At 57.9% G+C, this 19,911-nt stretch overlaps 2 protein-coding genes across 3 annotated transcripts; one reads left to right on the forward strand and one right to left on the reverse strand.

Moving 5' to 3' along the window:
• Window positions 1-829: 829 nt before the first annotated feature.
• TTYH1 (tweety family member 1) lies at window positions 830-14,247 on the reverse strand. Of its 2 annotated transcripts, none has more exons than XM_057712097.1 (14): window positions 14,041-14,247; window positions 11,532-11,710; window positions 9,544-9,662; window positions 8,511-8,724; window positions 5,993-6,088; window positions 4,631-4,703; window positions 4,237-4,312; window positions 3,683-3,738; window positions 3,448-3,540; window positions 3,149-3,241; window positions 1,731-1,873; window positions 1,554-1,599; window positions 1,287-1,367; window positions 830-1,163 (listed from the first exon to the last, which is right to left on the reverse strand). In XM_057712097.1, the coding sequence occupies exons 1-13, from the start codon at window positions 14,164-14,166 to the stop codon at window positions 1,329-1,331; spliced, it is 1,353 nt and encodes a 450-aa protein (XP_057568080.1). In that variant the 5' UTR covers window positions 14,167-14,247; the 3' UTR covers window positions 830-1,163; window positions 1,287-1,328. The 2 variants fall into 2 exon arrangements, with proteins under 2 accessions (XP_057568080.1, XP_057568079.1); XM_057712096.1 differs by having other exon boundaries at window positions 8,511-8,731; window positions 9,551-9,662; window positions 14,041-14,166.
• Window positions 14,248-16,961: 2,714 nt separating this feature from the next.
• Window positions 16,962-18,359, forward strand: LOC130839038 (ribosomal oxygenase 2-like). Its single transcript, XM_057712842.1, is given in 2 exon segments — window positions 16,962-17,289; window positions 17,291-18,359. Coding segments are annotated over 2 exon segments (1,239 nt in total). The 5' UTR covers window positions 16,962-17,014; the 3' UTR covers window positions 18,255-18,359.
• Window positions 18,360-19,911: the final 1,552 nt, after the last annotated feature.

Consider the following 19,911-nt stretch of genomic DNA (forward strand, 5'->3'; position numbering starts at 1 on the left):
GTGGTGAAAACAAAGTTTCTGCTGGTTTCAGAGTGCACTTCCTCATCATTAGAGTCTGAATGCCTTCGAGTCTGTTCACTGGCGTTGGGATTTTCATTTCATTGAATGTTGTTCTTAGTGGATTATTTTCAAGTTGGCTGATCTTTTTCTTGGTCAGTGGAAGCTTTGCAGGTTACACGTGTGTATTAAGAATGATATATTTCTTTGCAGTATGTGTTTTTTTTTTTTTTAAAAACAATTTTCCCCAGACTGTCAATTTGCCTCTTGACTTTAGGTATTTTTTTCAGTCCACACGTTGTGAAATAAGTTATCTTTTCCTTTCCGTCTGTAGGATATCTTGCTCAAAATCCTCCCCCTCCAATCGAGATATACAATATACAAAAGTCTCCTCCTTTCTCTCGAAGTACTTCTGTCCCCTTACTGGTCTACATTTAGATTTTTTACCCATGTCGTATGTAGAGTGTTTTCTTCCAGATGGAGAGCTAATCATGTCAGCATTCCTTCAAAACCAGTCCTTTTCACCCTGACTTGAAATCTGTCTTCTGTCATATGTACACACACACTGAGATCTATTTCTAGGTCGTCTCTTCTGTTCCAGGGATACGCAGCTCTTCCTCCGTCAGGACATGTGTGCTGCTTTTAGATCGGGGTGGAGGGGATTATTCTTTTTTTAAAGAACAATCCCTTTGGAACTGCTGCAGAGCCTGGACAGGAGCAGAAACACCTGGCGGCCAGGAGGCTGGGCAGAGCAGAGGTGAAGGGATCCAACCCCCACAACAACTGAAAGGCCAGATTGGGGGAGGGGAGAAATAAGGACCCAGCTGCGTGCAAAATAAAGTTGTCCCTTTTATTTCAAATCAGCCCTTTCCCAAGTTGTTGCCACAGGTGGCGATCAGGGGCCCGAAGCCCGCTGGGGTGTAGCGGGGGGGGGGCCCCTCACAGCCCCTCAGGGCTGAGCAGCTGTGGGGCGGGCTGTCTGCCCCTGCCCGGCCAGCCCCAGGCCCTGGCCTGCCCCCTCAGGTTACTTCCAGGGCCAGGGTCCCGTAGAGGGGGCGGGGCCGGGAAGCCGTCCTGTTTAAGGTGCCTGTGGCCAGGGCGCTGTTAGTGGTGGGAGCCCAGGGACGCTGGGTGAGTGGGGTCTTCTCCGGCAGCCGGGGAAGGGACTGCAGAGAGAGGCAAAGATGCGACCAGATGCAGGTGGGAGGGCCCCACCCCGAACCCAGAGGGAGGGAGGGTGGGAGGGCAGAGGCCAACTTTGGGAGCCGGGTGTCACTTCAGATGCTCACCAGAGACAGGGAGCAGGCTCCAGTCTGGCACGGAGAAGGGGCTCAGATAGATGACTGCCACTGCACGAAGCGCTTGGATTCCTGCCAGGGAGATTTGGGGCGAGAGGGGGCATGACTAAGGAATGTGGCTTTTTAGTGTGGGCCCTCAGAGTCAGGGGTCCAGGCCCCAGCCTCCTCTCTCAGACCCAGGGGTCCAGGCCCCGGCCTCCTCCCTCAGACCCAGGGGTCCAGGCCCTGGCCTCCTCCCTCAGACCCGGGGTCCAGCACCTGAGGGTTGAAAGGGTCGTCATCGTCTGTGTCACCGTAGTCGTCACTGGGGTGCAATGGGGGGGGGGAGTGGCAGAGAAGCAGGAGGGGGAGCCATCAGGAGGCTGCACCCCAGCAGGGGCTCGACGGTTCTCCCCCATCCCCTCCCCCAGGACCCTGCGCCCCTCCCCTCCTGACCTGGGTGGGAAGAGGGCCCAGGCACGGGGCAGGCTGCAGAGGGCAGTGGCCAGGGCCCCCGCAGACAGAAGGGAGAAGAGCAGCAGGAAGAGCAGGCCTTCCAGGGCATCCTCGCACAGGCCCCGCAGGGCTGCGCCATAGTCCTGGGGCAGAGGGGGAGGGCGTCAGCAAGCAATGCACGCGGCCCAGAGGGTCCACCTGGCTGTGCAACACTGAACAAGTCACTCAGCCTCTCTGTGCCTCAGTTTCCTCCCCCAACACCTATGCGCAGCACAGGGCCAGGCACACAGGACGTGCTCAGCGCGTGGTAGGTGCTGTGGTCACTGCCACTGTCACACCCACAAGCACAAACACAAGTCGTGGCTTCCTCTCCATCACTGAGAACCCTCCACCCACCAGCCACCACAGCAGCTCGGCCTTGACTGAGGGCCAGGCTTCTCCACCTGGACACTTCTGACGTTCTGGCCAGATCACTGTGTGTGCGTGTGTTGGTGCAGGGGTGCCCCGTGCACTGCAGGACTTTGAGCAGGACCCCTGGCCCCTGCCGAGCAGATGCCAGCAGCATCCCCTACCCCAATTGTGACACCCGATCATGTCTCCACACATTGCCAACCGTCCCCTGGGGCAAAATCGCTGGCTTAGAACAACACTGAGAATAAGGCTTAGAAGAACAATTGGTGTAGAACTGCTCCCTGCATATAAAGCACACTCAGTAAACACTGGCTGACGTCACTGTCGTCCCTGGAAATCAGCAGAGGCACCGTTTCCTGAATGCCCAGCTGTAAGTCATCAGGCACGGACGCGCCAAGGGCCTGCTCTGTACCAGGGAAACTTCAGTAACTAGGGCCCAGAAGTTCACTTCAGACCACAATTAGCTGATGAGAGAGGAGGTTTGGAAAGCAATACTGCCCCCCCAGCAAAGATAGCACCCGCAGGAAGGAGCCCGCCGATGGCCCGCCAGGCTGCTGTGGCTTGTGCATGCGGGGAGGAGGGCAGCAGGGAAGTCGGGGGGCAAGGGGCTGAGGCCGGAAACCAGCCAGGGCCAACCACACAGGCTTCAGAGGGCAGGCGAGAAGCCAGGTCTTTAATCCGCATGCAGAGGGGAATTGCTAGAGGGTTTTGAGCAGAGAAAGCAGATCAGATTGTGTTTAAAAGGCTCACTGGGCTATTGGCTGCTGTGGGGAGGACAGATTGCGGCAGGCAGGCAGGGGACAGTGGGGCCAGGCAAGCAGGAGGCTCTGTGGCCATCGGGAGCAGGTGACAGCGTGAGCTGTGCTCGGAGTCCAGCAGGGCTTCAGAAGGGCCAGCAGAATTTGCTGGAGGGATGAACAGGAAGCAAGACGAATATTCCTAGGTTTCTGGGTCTAGGCAGAGGCTCCCCTGGGAGAAAAATTTGGGGAGGGGGACAGGGGGGTCACCTTGTGCAGGCCACGACAGTGCAGCAACGCCACCAACTGGTGGAAGTTTCCTTCTGTCACATTCAGCGTCTCCTCCAAGGACAGCAGAGGATTCTGCGGTGGGAGGGGGTTGTTATGCCAGGAACTCTTCAGGCTCCGCCCGTCTCTTCAGGCCCCGCCCCTTTCTGCTGGCTCACACGCCGGGGCCCCACCCACAGCCACCGACCCGCCCCTTTCCTAAGGCTCCGCCCACACACCCAGGTCCCGCCCCCTTCTTCCCCGGCGAATTGGGGTGCAAGGGGAGCACCCGGCCCGCCGACCTGCGCAGAAGGGAACTGGGGGACGGCTTCTCGCTCCAGGCCCCGCAGCTGGGAGTGGATGTTGGCCAGAGCTCTCTGGGACAGAGTCAGCCTCTGCGGGAAGACAGAGGGAGGGAGGAGGCCCCAGCGGTTGACGCCCCCAGCCCACCTGGCGCCTTCATCCTCCCCCAGGATCCCTAAGCCTAGGCCCCAGCCGCGCCCTCCTCCACCCGGTTCCCTTGCCCGCAGCCCTAACCTGTTGAAAGGGGTTGGAGACGGCCTGGTTGCAGAGGAAATAATAGTTCAGGATGTCTGAAGCGGCAGGGGAAGAGGGGAAGAGGGGGAGGCTGTGAGCCCGAGCCCCAGGGCCTCCCTGGGGAAAGGCGGGAGGGGGCAAGGCCACACTTTCCACCCCTCCCAGCTCAGGACCCTCCTGTGGTCCCAGTGGTCTCACACGGAGACGGGCAACCCTCCTGGGCCCTAATCCCTTCTGCTCCAGCCTCAGCCAGGAACATGCAGATCTACGGATCTACACATTCCGGGGGAGCCCCGGCTTCTGCCACCCTGGACTCAACTGTGCTCCTCCAATCCCCCCATCCCTCAGGCCCAGCCGGCCCCTCTCCCTCACGCCCTTCTCCAGACTCCGGCATCTGTATCCCTCCCTCTTTTCCAGCCTCCCAGGGGGAGGTGCTGAGAGCTTCTGCAGAACTGGGCCGGGCCTGGCTGCTGGCTGGGAGCCCCACCCCAGCCCACGCAGGACTGTGCACAGAGGCCTGAGGACCCAGGGCGTGTGCCTGGAGATGCGATCACCTGAGCCAAGGCCGGTCTCCTCCTGCGTCAGGTTCAGGATGTAGGTGTCCGGACTGGAACAGAAGTCACTGAGGCCCTGAGAGGGGCAGCAGGAAAGGGGGCTGGGAACAGAAACTGCTCCAATTCCACACTCCCACAGAAGTCAGTGCCCCCCAGCCCCTCCTCCCTCAGACCCAGGGGTCCAGACCCCCAGCCCTTCCTCCCTCACATCCAAGAAGTCCAGTCCCTCAGGACCTAGGAAACTGGCTCCAAACTTCAGAGCCTGTGATCCTGGCCCCCAAGTCTTTCCTCTCAGGACCTGAGGCATTTATCCCCATCCTGCCCCAGGACCCAGGAGTTAGGGGCCTTCAGCCCCCTTGCGCCTTGCAGCCCAGGGCCTGTCCCCAGCACTCACCACGGCTGCGGCTGCCTCCAGGCCCATGGAGCCCCAGCTCAGGACGAGGACCAGGAGACTCATCACCGTCATCCTGCGGTGGGGGAGGAGGGATTGGACTTGGGGCTTCGGGGGTTCTGAACCTCCCACCTCGCCTCTTCCCTTCCCCCACCCCAAATCCCAGCACAGCCCCACCCCCACCCCGCGCCAACCCCTGGAGCCAAGAGGATCACAATTAGGGGCAGAGAAGTTGGGGGGGGGGTGTGGACCTGTGGTTGACGTCAAAGTGAACAGCGGGCCCTGCTTGGGCAGGGCGGGCGGGACGGCGGTGAGCAGGGCCTGGGCTGCCCGCGTCCAGCCGGGTCTGCCCCTGCCCTGCTCCGGACCGCCCACTCTGGGCCCAGCTCCCTGCCCTGAATCCGCAGGAGCTGGCCCCCAGGTTCCCCAGTGCTTGGTCAGCCTCCAGCTCAGCCCCGACTCCTCCTCTCAGGAGTGGAGCCAGCTCCAGGGCTGCAATCGCCTCCCAGTTTTTCTCTGGGGATGGGGTTGGGGGGGCGGGGTTCAGCACTGGAGGGTGATCAGCCAGCAAGAAGAGCACCTGGAGGGGCAGAACTGCAGGCCCGGCCCCAAGTCCCAGAGCTGCCCTGCCCACCTGCTTTCCCATCTCCAAGCCTGGGGGCCTGGATGGGATGGCAGGAGGCATAGGGGGAGTGTGGGAATGGCGGTGGGCCCCAGCGTGCCCCCCCACCCCCCACCCCGAGCCAGGGAGGATCCAAGAGCTCCTCCAAGCAGGACAGGCTGGCCTGGATGGAATCCCAGCCCCAGCACTTTCTGGCTGTGCAGCCTTGGGCAAGTGGCGTAACCTCTCTGAGCACCGGTCTCCCTCTCTGTTAAATGGGGAGAAGGAAAGGGCCTCCTCACAGCGTCAGGGAGCGGGTTCCAGAAGAGTATCGGGCACACAGAATGGACCATTAAGTGAGAGTGTGGTCCTTATCGCGGCCACACCACGTGACAGCCTTCTGCCACAGGGCCCTCGTCCGCCAGACGGGCATCTGACAAGCACCTCCGTCACAGGGTTGTCGTGGCAACTGAAGGGGTCAGTGATCACCCGCATCGTCAGCACAAGCATCACCGTTACCGTTTTTTCTAGGATTTCGGTGCACTTCCTGCTTTGAGGATGGCCTGTTTCCTGCTCCCGCCCTTCCTGGGCAGCTCTGGGTCTGATTTCTCTCTATGTGGCAGCCCAGCCCAGGAACTCCATGGAGGTTGGTGGGACAAGGGAGTGAAACCAGTGTGAGCCTGGGGAGGACCGCGGCCCCTCTCGTAAGAGCGCTGTGAGATCTCGTACCCTGCGCCACCGCCAGGAAGGCCACCCAGACTTACACAATCACCAGCCACTTGCTCTGCTTCGCCAGGCCCAGGAGGGTGAAGAGGCATACCAGCAGCTCCAGGAGCAGCAGGAGAACGTAGGCCAGCCACCTGGGTTGGGGGGGCGGTGACAGGGGTGAGGATGCAGCCACAGGCTCCCAGACCTGGACTAGGCAGCAGGCGATACCCCCACGTTCGCCTGGCTCTGCCCGGACTCGTGATCTCCCCGATGCCCAGGCTCCAGGCCACAGCCAAGCTCACCTGTGAAACGCGTACACTGGGAGGCTGGCCACTATGGCCATTGAGAGCACAGGTTCCCGGGGCGGAGCACCCGACAGGACCCAGACCGAAGCACGCAGCACGCGCGAGCCCTGTGAGCGGCCCACGCGATTGGGCTGCTCAGAGCCCCGGCGCCCCCTCTACCCCAGGCTGCAGAGTAGAGGGACTCGTTCCCAGGTGTGTACCCAGCATCACAGGGCACAACCCAAGGGCTCGGTGTCTGCAGGTAGAGGGCCGGGTCACGTCGCCAGCCCCTCCACCTCCTGCCTGCCTGCAACTTGGTCTCAGTAACCTTGCCTCCAGGGCCTCCGCTTCCCTGCCAGGGACCTGGGGAAACAACAGCAGCGACTAACAAAGGCTGCCGGGAGGCTAAGGAGTGAAAACACATAACACACCTAAAACAGTGCCAAAATGAACACACGGAAATACTAGCTTGAATGCGAATGAGGGAACTTTACATGTTATTAAGAACTGGGTATTAGTCACTGATGAGTTTGCTCTGATTGGAGAGGAACGTGCCCGCGAGGCTACAGCGCAGCGCCCAGCACCTAGGAGATGCTCAACACATAGCATCGTTCGCAGCAGCCCCACGTGCCCAGAGGGGCGGCAAGGGAACCGCCACACGCTCCGTGGCAGCGTCTGCTCGGACCCCTGTGGGAACTCACCGTGCCCTCCCTTCCTGGACCTGGGGAGGGTCAGGATCTCCCCGGGAAGGATAAGCTGGGCCCAGTGGCTCCAGCTGACCTCAGGCATTTGCTCCCCACGTCCCCACCACCAGCGTCTGTGCCCCAGCTTTACCTCCCCTTACATCAGGGGCAGGTGGCTTTTCTGCCCTAAGCCTCCATGAACTCCCCCAGCCAAGCTCTCCCTCTGGGGGCCCCAAGTTCCTGCCAGGAAACCGGCCACATTCCTTGAAGGACTCCCAAGTGCCAGCCGCTCTCATGTTGGAGCATCCAGAAGCTATTTCCTGTTAACGATGCGTCTGCCTCTCCTGGGTGTCGTCCACACAGCTACCCCCAGCCCCCCTGAAACAGGGCTGAGGCCCAGTGCCTGTGCCCCTGAGCTTGGCCACAACCCAGAACGTGAACTCACTGGGACCCAGGCCTGTCTGATGCCCCGCGGGGGTGTCCTCATTGCAGATGGCTTCAGCCTGGGTCTGCCTCCCCCCGAGAGCACAGAATCCGGGACCCAGTCTTCCCCGTCTCTGCCCCCACGTCTGGTCGGGGCCCTCAGGTGTTGGATGAACAAAGGAGATAATTCCTAGTGGACAAAGCAAGGAGGACTCCATCATGTGGGCTGCTGGGATGGGTGGCTGTCCCAGATGTCCTTCAGATGTCACCTTCTCATTGTGGCCTTCCCAGGTGACCCGCCCCCACTCCAAAATCTGCCAGCCTCTGTCCCTAGGCCACCCCGTTCCCTTCTCCCGCCTAACTTTCTCCAGAGCTCTTACCATTCACCACCTTACAGACAACATCTCACTCATGCATTTGTTTCTTCTTGGTCTGCCCACCACATGATGGGCAGGAATCACTCTGTTTTGTTCACCGCTCCATCTTATAAAACCTACGTTTTACAGACACCTGTATAACGTGCGCTGGCTGCCCCTGTAAGCACTTGACAGACGCTGACTCAACGGATCCTCCACAATCCAACGAGGGCATCGCTACCCATCATTCCCACGGATACCACATAAGGACACGCGGCACAGAGCCGGCAGGCAATTTGTTTAAGGTCACATGGTCAGGGAGTGGCCACCTGGCTTTAGAGCGCATGGTCTTGACCCCTTGGACCCACCTCTCTCACCAGAAGGTGTAAATAAATACCTGCGGAATGGATACACGTGTCAGATGGACGGCCCAGGGAGTGAACTAGTCAGTCTAGAGTCAGTGAGTGAAGTGCAGGAGTGACCTGAGGAATGGCTGGGTCACGGATGAATGGAGGAATGGACGGGTGAATAAACGGAGGGAGTGGAGGAGTGGGTGAACACGTGGGTGGGCACGGGGTCACCTGGTCCTCTCTCTATGCAGGGGTTGCTGACACTTACTGACACTTAGAACAGCTACTCCTTTGCCGTGGGGGGCTGTCCTGTGCATTGCAGGATAGTCAGTAGCATCTCTGGTCTCTGCCCACCAGGTGCCAGTAGCATCCCCTCCCCGAGTGGTGACCTCCAGATATGTCTCCCGCTGTCCCCTGGAGGCACCATCACCCAGGCAGGGGTTCCCTGCCACACAGGGCAGGAAGAGCGGTCACCCACCTGTACTCCTCCACAAAGGACACATCTTCGGCCACTCGCAGGGGGCTCAGAGGCACTCCCCGCCAGAAGGCCAGCCCCTGCAGCTGCTGGGCCACGGCTTCCGCCTGCCGCCGAGCCCCCCGGGTGGCCGCCACCAGCTCCGTGCGCTGCGTCAGTACCTCCTCCAGTGTGGTCAGCTCTGTCCTCACGGCCTCGTCCAACCTCTCCACCATCTCTGACACCTGCGCACAAGGGTGGGTCTGGGTCAGCGGAGGGCATTCTCCGAGGGACCCGGCGTTGGGGACAGGGTTGTGGGGGTGAAAGTAGGACTGAGCAGGGACAGGTGTCTGAGATCTGGGCGCCAGGGCATCTGAGGATTGAGGTGGGGAAGGAGGGAGCTCTGCAGTCCAGCTCCTGCAGCTCTGCGGCTTCTATCAGGAGCTTGGGGAGGTCAGTGGCTTGAGCGCCAGGACTGAGATTAAGTCTGAGATCCTAGGTCTGACGTTGGCATCTGCCTTCCTGAGTCTGGGGTCTCAAGTCTGGGTTCCATGGTCCAGGGTCGCAACTGGACGTGAAATCTAATGTCTGAGGTCCGGCTGGGTCTCAGCCCTGCATCTGGAGTCTTGGGGCTGGGGATCAGAGTGAGGCTTCTTGTCTGGGTCCTGGAGCTCAGCGCTGAGGTCTTTGACCTTGCACTTGGGCCAAGGATCAGGTCTCTGGCCCTGGATCTGACCTGAAGGCAGGGGCTGAGTTTTGGTGTTTTGTCTCTGAATGGATTGGGCTGTGAGCTGAAGTCCAGGGCTGGGGCTGCACGTGAGTTTGGGGTCTGGGTTTGAGTCTGGAATCCCAGATCTGGGCTAAGGTTCTGAGGACGCCACCTGTGAGGCCCTGATTTGCAGTCAGGGCTGGGGGTTGGGCGTACAGCCTGAGGTCTGCATGTTGGAAGCTGACATTCTGAGTCTGGGGTCTTGGTTCTGAGTTTAGATCTTGTTTCCCTGGGAGGGGGCCCTTTGCCCAGTCTGGATGTGGGTCTGGGGTCTGGCCAGTGCCTGGCCCCTCACCAGGTGGTCAATGGCGGTGAGTGTGTGGTTGGCATGCAGCAGTGCAGAGCTGAGCTGGGACACCCCATCACTGGTCTCGCTGTTGCCATAGAAACCGATGCCAATGCCAGCGCTGAGAGGAGGAGGGAAGGGAAATCACAACTGGTCCTGGGACCCTGGGGGCCGCCACCCCACCTCTCACACACCCAATCCCATCTCCCACCCCATCCCATTGGTCCAGACCGTCGTGGGAAAAGAACGTCTCCAGCCTGGCCCCCACCGGTTGCCAAGGTAACGAGAAGGTCTCACTCCCCCGGCCCAGGGACGTCATTGTGATGCTAATGGTGGGTGGAGAGGTGGAGGGGAGGGGAGGGGGCCCCAGATTTAACGCGCACCTCCCCGGAGTGCACCCCCGTCGTGCCCAGCCCCAGGATGGGAAGTGCTCCCGGGTAGTGACTGCCAGCCCCTCCATCCTTTCCCCGAGCATCCTGGGTCCTCAGCACCTGTCCCTTCAGGATCCAACCGGCCCCTCCGGCCAACCCCCCCCCCCCGGGGTTTCCACGGAGCCACCATCTCCTGGGGGACCCTGAGCCTGGAGCCCCCAGCCTTCCCCACCCGCGAGACCCAAGCTTCTGGATAGCTGCGAGGGAAGCAAGGGAATGTGGGCCGATGGGCCAGAAGCCGGGCGCCCCCGCCCCTCAGTTGCCGGCACACAGAGCTCCATTGTGGGGCCTGAATACGGGCCCCCTCCCCCAAACATACTGTGTCCCTCCGCGGAGGGGGCCAGGGCTGCGCTGGGGCGGCGGACGGCCGGACGCCCTCGCAGTTCCCAGCCCCGGGCTCCGCAGGCCCCCACCCCCAGCCCTGGGATCCGACGCGGCTCCAGCACCCTACCCATTGTTCACAGTCCTACAAAGCTGCTCTTGTTCCCAGGCCGCGGAGGCCGGCCGTGTCTCTCCCCCACAGGGCCTTTGTCCACCTCCCCGGTCCACCCCGGCTCAGGAGAGCCTGAGGGGGAAGCATCTTGGGACCCCCAGCCCCCTCCCCCGCCCCCCTCCCACCTCCAAACACCCACACTGCTGCTCCCTGCAGAATGGCGGAGCCCAGCCTGGGGGTGGGGGGCTACCGGCTTCCAGGCCACTCCACCCGGCCCCCCAGGCCGGGGGCAGGGGCAGGTCCTGAGTGCCCAGATCTGCCCTGAGTGGTGGGTGTTGCCCTGCTGGGGAGGGGCTGCGCTCAGAGCTGGCTCTTGTTAAATGGTGTGTCCTCCTGTGCCCTGTTCCTCTCTCCCCTGGGGGTGTCCCAGAAGGTGGCCCCTGGGCTCCTAGGGGTTTGGGGGTCTGATTCTCCACTCTGCTGCTTGGCCCACGTGGCCTTGAAAAGTTGCCTCTCCCTGCGCCTCCCTTGTCACAAACTGGCTGTGACAACTCTGAGTCCAGCAAGGTTACCTCGGGAAGTTAGACCATGCTGGTCTGCTCCTGGATTGTAAATATGCCTTGTCTGTCTCCCTGTCTGGCTCCATGAGAGCCAGAACCTTGTCTGGCTTGGTCCGTACATCCTGGCACATAGTAGGTACTCAGGAAATAGTCGTTGAATGAATGTGTTGAGTGATATCAGACATCACTAGTTCACATTTATGGAGTACAACTGTGAACCAGCCACAGTACATTTCATCTAATCTCACCACAGCTAGGAGGTGGGTGTGACTGCTGTGCCCATTTTAGAGATGTGGAAACTGAGGCCTGGAGAAACAATCACTCCCCTAGTCACACAGGTATTCCATGACAGAGCCACCAAACCCAGGCAGTCTGACTGCCCAGCCTTGAACCCCTATGCCATCCTGCCAGGCCAGCTGCCCCTGGACGTCACTTTTTCTCTTGGACCTCGGTTTCTCCACCCACCAGGTGGGAGCCATTCTCCCTGCTGGGACACCACCAGGAAGACTGATAGAGAGCTCGGGGAGCCCTGTCCCCAGTGCCCACCCACCCTGGGGCCCCATTACCAGCTGACGAGGAGGGCAGCAATGCAGCTCCAGGTGACACAGCCTCCCCCAGGCGGGGGGCTCTTGGCCCCGGGGGGCTCTGGGGGCCGGCAGCAGCAGAAGCGGAGGAGGTAGACAGCAATGCAGACGAGGCTCAGGCCCAAGCCCAGGCCTGCCAAGGCCGCCACCAGCAACAGGGCCTGGGGGAGGGGGTGACATCAGGCATCAGGGCGGCTTGGTGGTCCCTCCCTGTGTGGCTGGAGGTTCTGGGTCTAGGGTCTCAGTGCAGGTAGACGGCATCCCTGGCTAGCTGGGGAGGGGGCCAAGCCTGAACCATGGTTTTCAGGTTTGTGGGAAAAGGTGGCAGCCCCAGGTCCTCCCAGGCTGCCGCTGGGGCTCTGGCCCTTAGGGCTGGAGGGAGCTTCCAACTGGGAGGCCCAAGTCTTGGGTTCCACTTCTGCTTTACCCTCCAAAGGCTGTGTAACCTTTGGCAAGGCCCTTTCCCTCTCTGAGCCTCAGTTTCCTCCTCAGTGAAAGCAGGCAGTTGGAATGAAGCATCATCCAAGGACATGCCGAGACCTGGACCCTGGACCCCTGTGGGATCAGGGGCAGGAGGGGCCCCCTCTTCCTGGCAAGGTGTGCGGGGTTGGGGGTGGCAGGCTTCCTCCACCCTCCTCCGTGCTGGTCCCCCCTGCTCCCCGCTGCTCCCTCTCCCCCGATGCTAAGCTCTGCACACCCTCCGCAGTGTGAGTCTGTCACCCAGGGACTCAGGGGGAGGAGGCATGACAGCCTTCCTGACTCTGTGTGTGTGTGTGTGTGCGCGTGTGCACACGTAAGACTCAGAGATGGGGACTGGGGGGCTGGGAGAGTGAAGACAGCAGGGCAGTGGGGAGGATGGGGAGAGAGAGGGGAAAGAGGTAGTGTGTGAATGTATGTGTAAGTGTGTGTATGCGAACATGTGAGTGTGTGACTGTGTGTATACGTGAGTGCATGTGTGAACATTTGTGTCAGTGCAAGAATGTGTGTGTATATGTGAAGGTGCAGGGGTGTGTGTGTCTCTACATGTGAGTGTGAGTATGGGAGTGTGTATATATGTATCTGTACATGTATGTGGGTGTACAGGCGTGCATATTTGAGTACGTGTGTGAGTGTGAGTGTGAATGTGCGTGTCCCCCCCCAGCACAGGGGCACCCAGTCCCAGTCCCTGATTATTATTTTCACAGCTGTCCCCACAGGGGTGATCCCCTAGGGGACAATGTCCCCTCCTGGGGTGTGTCCCAGCGCTGTCACCCTGACTGTCATTGATGGGGGCAGAGTGAGCCTCCCTGAGTGCCTCTGCTGGTGGGGGGGACCCCGCAAGTGGCACCCGTGTGGGAAGGTCTCCTTGGCCGTAAGCAGGTGTCCATGGCCCGGCTCTGGAGGCTGGGATTGTGTAACCAGGAGGCTGTGGGCGAGGGGCTGGCAGTGCCCGTTTGGTGGGGAGAGGGCGGCGAGGAGTAGGCAGCGAGGAGCTGCTTACGGCTGGCTCAGCCCAGCCATGACCCAAATAGCGCAGAATACAGCACACGTCCCCCTCTCTGCTTTCCTGGGACACCCCCCCCCCCCTTCTAAGCTTGCCAATCCCCAGCCCCCTGTCCCGGGAGCTCCCCAGGACAGATCCGAGGGGTTCAGACCTTAGAGGCAGGGCCCAGGACCCATCCCTGTGCTCCACCACCCTCCCCACCCCCGCCCCACCCCCAGCTCAGCCAAGCCTCGCTCATTAATCTCAAAGTCAAGGACTTGAATTAAACTGGGTCAGGGGACAGTTCTTTCGCCCCTATTGGAGCTGACCCAGGCTGGGTCCCCTTCCCCAGGGACCCCGGTTTCCTTAAGGTTCCCCCTCAGCCCCACCCTCTGGCCCCGTTTCCCTCATCCTCCAGTCCCCAAACTGAACCTCATCCCCATCCCCGCCTCCCCACCCCATCCCCGCCCTTCCAGAGCCCTGACCGCCCCTTCCGTCTTGGGACGGGCTGGAAGTCTCTCCCAGCACCTCCACCTGGTTTTCGCAGCTCCCGCCCTAAAACCCCTCACCCCCTTCCCCATTTCAGGTCTCAATCCCGTGCCAGAACCGGGGCACCCCCCAGCCTTCTCCCTCTCCTCTATCTCCTGGGTCCCACCGGAACTGGGTCGTATTTAACCGGATTGCCCTGATCCCATGAGGGGAAGGGGTCATCTTTTAGGACATGATGGAGCTATCCCCCTGATGACCCTAGCTTTCCGGGCAGCTCTCAGGGACCCGGCAACCCAAGGGCCCCCAGTCCCCTCCCTCCTCTGAGATCCAGGGGTCCAGGCCCCAGCCCTACCCTTATTTAGGGGGCCAGCGGTCTGGTTCCCCACCGCCTGTCCCAGGGGAACCTCCGGGTACGGAAATGCCAGGCTCCGGCTCCCTCAGGCACCCCGAAGTCCCGGCCCGGCTCCCACCCCCAGAGAACACAGAAATCCGTCCCCCAGCAGCCCGCCGCCGCCCCCAGGACCCCGTGCCGGCGCCCACCTGCTGGTATTCTTGTTCCTGGGGCGCGAAGCCGCTGGGCACCGGGCGGAGCTGAAAGTCGGCGCGGGGCAGCTGGTGGAGCAGGTGCACCCAAGCCGAGGGTCGGTAGCCCGGGGGCGCCCCCATGGCCCCCGGGGGAGGGCTCAGTGGGGCGGACGCCGGGGCTGCGGGAGCCTCGGCGGCAGCGGAGCGGGGCGCGGGCCGAGCGGGGTCTGGCGGGGCTGCGGGGAGCCAGCTGGGGGAGGAGGGGGTGGGGGGCGGAGATTGGGGGAGGAGGGGGGAGGCGCGGGCCGGGCGGCCGCGGTGCTGCCCCTGGCGGCCGCGGGGGGGACTGCGGCACCGCGAGCCGGGCTCCCCGCTCCCCCTCGGCGGCGGCTCCCACCTGCGGCCCGCGCGCAGGTACCGCGCTGCTCCCTCGCGTAGGCGGCCCGACCCAGCTCCGCGGAACAGCGACGTCCAGGAGGAGGCCCCTCCTGCTGTTACATCGCCCTGCAGCGGGAAGGAGCTTCATGTCTGTGCAGGGGTCGCTAGTGTTTACACAGCATTTTACAAACAACGATCGGTTATAAATAGTGGTCAGTTGCATTAACAAAAACCCCTTACTTCTGTAAGTGTACTCTCACCTATAAAGGACGCCTCCATGTGGGTTAAAAGCCTTCTCCCACTTAAAAGAAACCTATATAAGGACACAGCTTCTAGACACCAACCTCCCTATGTGTATAGACCCCTCCAGAAGGCACGCCTGCATGTCTGTGTAAGGACCCCTCGCACATGCAGAAGGGTTCTTCCCCCTCGAAGAACCGCTCATCTATTTGGGGACCCCTTCCATCTTTATAAGGATGCCTCCCATGTGTTAAAAAACCTCTCTACACTGATTAAGAATGACTTAATATATACAAGGATCCCCCGCCCCTTTGTCATTCATTTTACAGTTTACATAGTATTTTTCCAGCCACTACCTCTGCTGAGTCTCACAGGAACCCACCGATGCCACAGTGATAGAGGGGAAGTAGAGGGGACCCGGCCACTTCAACATCACCACCCAGCCGGTCACTGTTGAAGTTAAAACTAAGGTCCCCAGGAATCTGCCCCAGGGGTCCTCCTACCTCTGTGGAGGTGGCTAGACTTTGCCACCTGGGGTCCCCACACATGGCCTCCCTTGGCGGGGGGAGGTGACAGGGCGGGGGGAGAAAGGGGAGGTAGTGCTCCCCCCATCTCATCTCAATATTTTGATCCAGATTGGTGAGAGAGGGCTGGGGGGTAGCTGCCCGTTTCATTACTAGGGAGCAAGATAATGCAGGTGGTGGTGGTGGTCCTAGGGATGATGATGGTGCTGATGCTATGAGGAAGGTGATGGTGATGATGGTGAGGATGCTGACCAACGGGAGATCTAAGATGCTGTCTGATAGAGACTTGTTCTCCTTGACCTTCTCCTGCCATTGTTCCCTGGGTCTGCTTCTCCTGGGGAAGATGCATGGTGATTCCAGGGTGGTTCCTGCGCATTTCTAGGGTTCTTGGCTGAATACCACTCCAATACCACCTCAGACTCTCCAAGTGTTCATTCAGGGCCTGGCTACGTAAGAACTGACCTCCCCCCTCCTCCCATGTGGGGGAGGGCTCAGGGCACAGGTTGTTGCTACTTTGTTTCCGCCAATTCTTATCATGTGGGGAGAGGGACACAGCATCACCAGATGTTCCAAATTTCCAAGAGACGACAGAAATATGGATATTTTTAAAAGCAAAATCCCTCAGCTTTTAAATGTTAAAGCTAATTCAAATACAAAAAAAAATAAAAAAAATACTGTGTGGGCCAAATAAAACCTGTCCGTGGGTTGGAGCTGGCTGGTTTGTAAGCTCTGGTCTAGCCAGACGCTGAGCAGCACCGCCGCCGTGGAAGGGGCAAGCAGAGGGAAACGGGCCCGCAAAGAGGCTGAGAAGGAGCAGCCCAGAGAGGCGGGAAGGAAACCGGAGAGAGGCAGCAACGCCGCCTCCTCCAGGAAGGCCTCCTGAACAGCCTCTCCTGATGAAAGACAAGGGCAGGTCCTGGCTAAAGAACTCAGCATGTACTCCCCGTGATGTGAACTCTGGGAGACTGATCAGTTTCACGAGGTGGTTGTGAATACACATGGTATGAGCCCATTTAGATTATGTTCAAGAACAGACAACAGTAATCAGAACAGGGGTTGCCTCTGGGAGGGTGGGGACAGGGAGCACTGGGAAGGCGGCCCAGGGGACTCTCAGGGGTGATGACTTGATAAGGTTTGGGGTTGCACAGGGGTCTGCATTTGTGGCACACTTAGGATCTGTGGAAATTTTGCATTTCACTGCAAATTTTACCCCTGGGGGAGAAAAAGAACTCTGTTGAATGATTTGCATGCTTAACTATGGGGGGAGGTTTAGAGGTGTCTGCAATTTCCTTTGAAATGGATCAGAAATGGATCAAAAAAGAAATAAGGTGGACGCATAAGAAAAAGCAAAATGTTAATGGTAGCATCTGTTTAGGTGATGAGTATCTAGGTATTCACTGTAATATTCTTTATTTTTTCATCGTTATTGAGATATAATTGATATATAACACTGTGCAGGTGTTATATATCAATTATATAACATAATAAGGTGTACACTGTAATGGTTATATATACATGTATATGCATATATGTGTACACACATACACACACACACAACATACATATATACCTTTTCATGTACCTGTTTGCCATCTGTATATCTTCTTTGGAAACATCTATACAGGTCCTTTGCCCATTTTATAATTAGATTATTTGGATTTTTCACTGTAACATTCTTTCAACTGTTTTGTCTGTCTGAAATTTTTCATAATAAAATGTTGAGGAAAAAAAAAAGACAGGGTGGCGCTGCGCCACGTCGCCCCGCCCCACGCCGCCGCCCGCTTGGCTCGGGCCGTGCGCAGCAGGCCCAGCCCGGTTTTCCTCACTGCCTTGTCTTGAAGACAACGATGCCAAAGAAAGCGAAGCCTGCAGGGGATGGGAAGGAAGGGGGGCCTGTCCCTTGCAAGCAGGTGAAGGTGGAGGCAGCTGGTGGGCCTTCCCATTTGAACTTTGAGAGCCCCAGTGGCCTCTTTGAAAGTTTAATCTCACCCATCAAGATGGAGGTTTTTTTCAAAGAATTCTGGGAGCAGAAGCCGCTTCTCATGCAGAGAGATGACCCTTCGCTGGCCACATATTACCGGTGCCTGTTCAGGCTCTCAGATCTGAAGCGTCTGTGCAGCCGGGGATGAGCCTTGGAGGATCCAGGAGAAGCTGGAGTGCTACTCTGGCTCCTTGGTTGGCTCGAGCGTGTCCATAACCCCCGCGGGAGCTCAGGGCCTGCCGTGCCATTATGATGACATTGAGGTTTTCATCCTGCAGCCGGAGGGGGAGAAGCACTGGCGCCTGTACCACCCTACGGTGCCCCTGGCGCGAGAGTACAGCGTGGAGGCCAAGGACAGGATCGGGAGGCCAGCACACGAGTTCACGCTGAAGCCGGGAGACTTGCTGTACTTTCCCAGAGGGACCACTCATAAGGCGGACACTCCCGCGGGGCTGACCCACTCCACGCACCTGACCATCAGCACCTACCAGAGCAGTTCACAGGGAGATTTCCTTTTGGACACCATTTCAGGGCTTGTGTTTGATACCGCAAAGGCAGAGGTGGCGCTCCGGGCCGGTATACCCTGGCAGGTGCTCCTGCAGGTGGAAACCCCAGCTGTTGCAACAAGAAGATTAAGTGGCTTTCTGAGGATGCTTGCCAACCAGCTGGAGGGTACCAAAGAACTGCTTTCAGCAGACATGAAGAAGGATTTTGCTGTGAACAGGCTCCCACCTTACTATATGGGAGGTGGAGCAGAGCTTTCAGCACCAGGTGGACAGTTTCCAGGGTTGGACAGCACAGTGAAACTGCAGTTTAGAGACCACATTGTCCTCACTCTAGAACTCGATCAGGACCCATCAGATGAAACTCAAGAAAAGATGGTGTACACCTATCATTCCTTAAAGAATAAGAGAGAAACACACACGATGGGAAACGAGCAAACAGAGCCTTATGGACTTCACTTTCCTTTATCACATATGGATGCACTGAAGCAGGTTTGGAACAGTTCAGCTATTGCTGTCAAGGACCTGAAACTTCCTACAGATGAGGAAAAGCAAAGCCTGGTATTATCCCTCTGGACAGAATGTTTAATCCAAGTAATCTAGTGCCTTTGCAGAATCAAATGTCTACTGTTTTATATATATATATGGAGTCCCTGTTGCTTTGAGCCAAGGACACAATGAATGTAACTTTCCTTACCTGTGTATCTAATCACATGAGACTTACCTATTACAGTTGATCAGTTGGCCATATGTACTAACAGAGGTACAAAGAAGAAAGAAAAGCAAATTACTAAATATCCCAGAAGGTAACAAAAACCATACTTCTTGACAAGTTTATTTAATCCAGTGTGGTAGAAAAGGCACAGCTCAATAAATGTATCATTTAAATTTAAATGTCAAAAAAAAAAAAAAAAAGGACAGGGCTATGATTAGAGCAACACAATACAGTAGTTATTGGCTTATAACCCAAATAACAAATAAATGACCATGAGTCCAGAATGACATAAATAATTGCTTGAAGAAAGTAAGAGATGGGAGAGAAGAGACATATTTCCCATGCAGAAGAATTCCAGATAATTTATGTAGCTACTCTACACTCCAGGGTGGAGCTAACTCCCTACTCCTTAAGTGTGGGCTGAGCCTGATGGCATCCTTCTAAAGGGAACAGCATAAAACTGAGGGAAAAAGAGTAACTTTGTAGTCGAGACGCCTGAGGAGCCCGGGCTCGGCCAAGAGTTCAAGGTCAGCATCAAAGTCCTGCTGATAGTATGCACCCCCGATATGATGTAAGGAAAATGGTATTTTACTTCTGTGGTTTTCTTCCCCCAAACCCAGGACCCCGGTCTAATCATGAGAAAAACATCAGTCAAACCCCAAGGGAGGCACGTTCTACAAAATACCTGACCAGTCCTCTGCAACACTGTCAAGTTCATCCCAAACAGGGTGACCCTCAGGAGCTTAAATGCTGTGTGGTCTCCCGGATGGGGTCCTGAAACAGAAGGATACCAGGTAAAAACCAAGGAGCTCCACGTAAAATCTGGGCTTTAGTTAACAAGAGGGCGTCAATCTAGGTTCATGAGTCGTGACGAAGGCGCCACGGCAATCTAAGACGTTAGCAGGGGAAACGGGGCCAAGGGCGTACAGGAACTCTCTGTACCATCCTTGCAACTTTTCTGTAAATGTGAAACTATTCTAAAATAAAAATTTTACTTAAAAAAAGCAATCCATTTTTTTCAAATGATGGAGTAAAAAAAAAAAAAAAAAAAAGTCTAGGCTCCCTGGTGCGAACAGGAAACAGCCTCATTCTTTCTCACCCTGCCTTCACACTCCATCTGTCTGAGTCCCCTTTCCCTCCTCCATGGCTATATCAGGAGCAGATCTTCTAGATGTTCTTGCCATCTGGGGGTTTTCCAACTGTCCCAATTTTGGGGGATCAACAGTCCAGCCTAACTTAACATCAAATTGTCCATCTGGCATCCAGCTCAGTCACACCCCGTTTCCAGGGGGAGGCTTGAGCTAAGACCCCACAGACAAAGGGAGGGAGTGGCCCGTGGTTGGTTTGCCCGTTCACCTTGCCCTCTTTGTCCCGTCTCTGAGATAGACACTCCTTCCCATGTTGTGCCAGGCATTCAGCTGGTATCTCTTTGTCTCATGGGAATCCTTGGGAAGCCACCTCCCTCCTTCCCTCAAGTTCACCAGGAATCCCTGCTTTCCATCTTCAGCACCAAATCACTGCTGGCGATGATGCTCTTTAGCCAAA

Source organism: Hippopotamus amphibius, chromosome 16 (genome assembly GCF_030028045.1).
Source record: "Hippopotamus amphibius kiboko isolate mHipAmp2 chromosome 16, mHipAmp2.hap2, whole genome shotgun sequence".
Lineage (NCBI taxonomy): Eukaryota > Metazoa > Chordata > Mammalia > Artiodactyla > Hippopotamidae > Hippopotamus > Hippopotamus amphibius.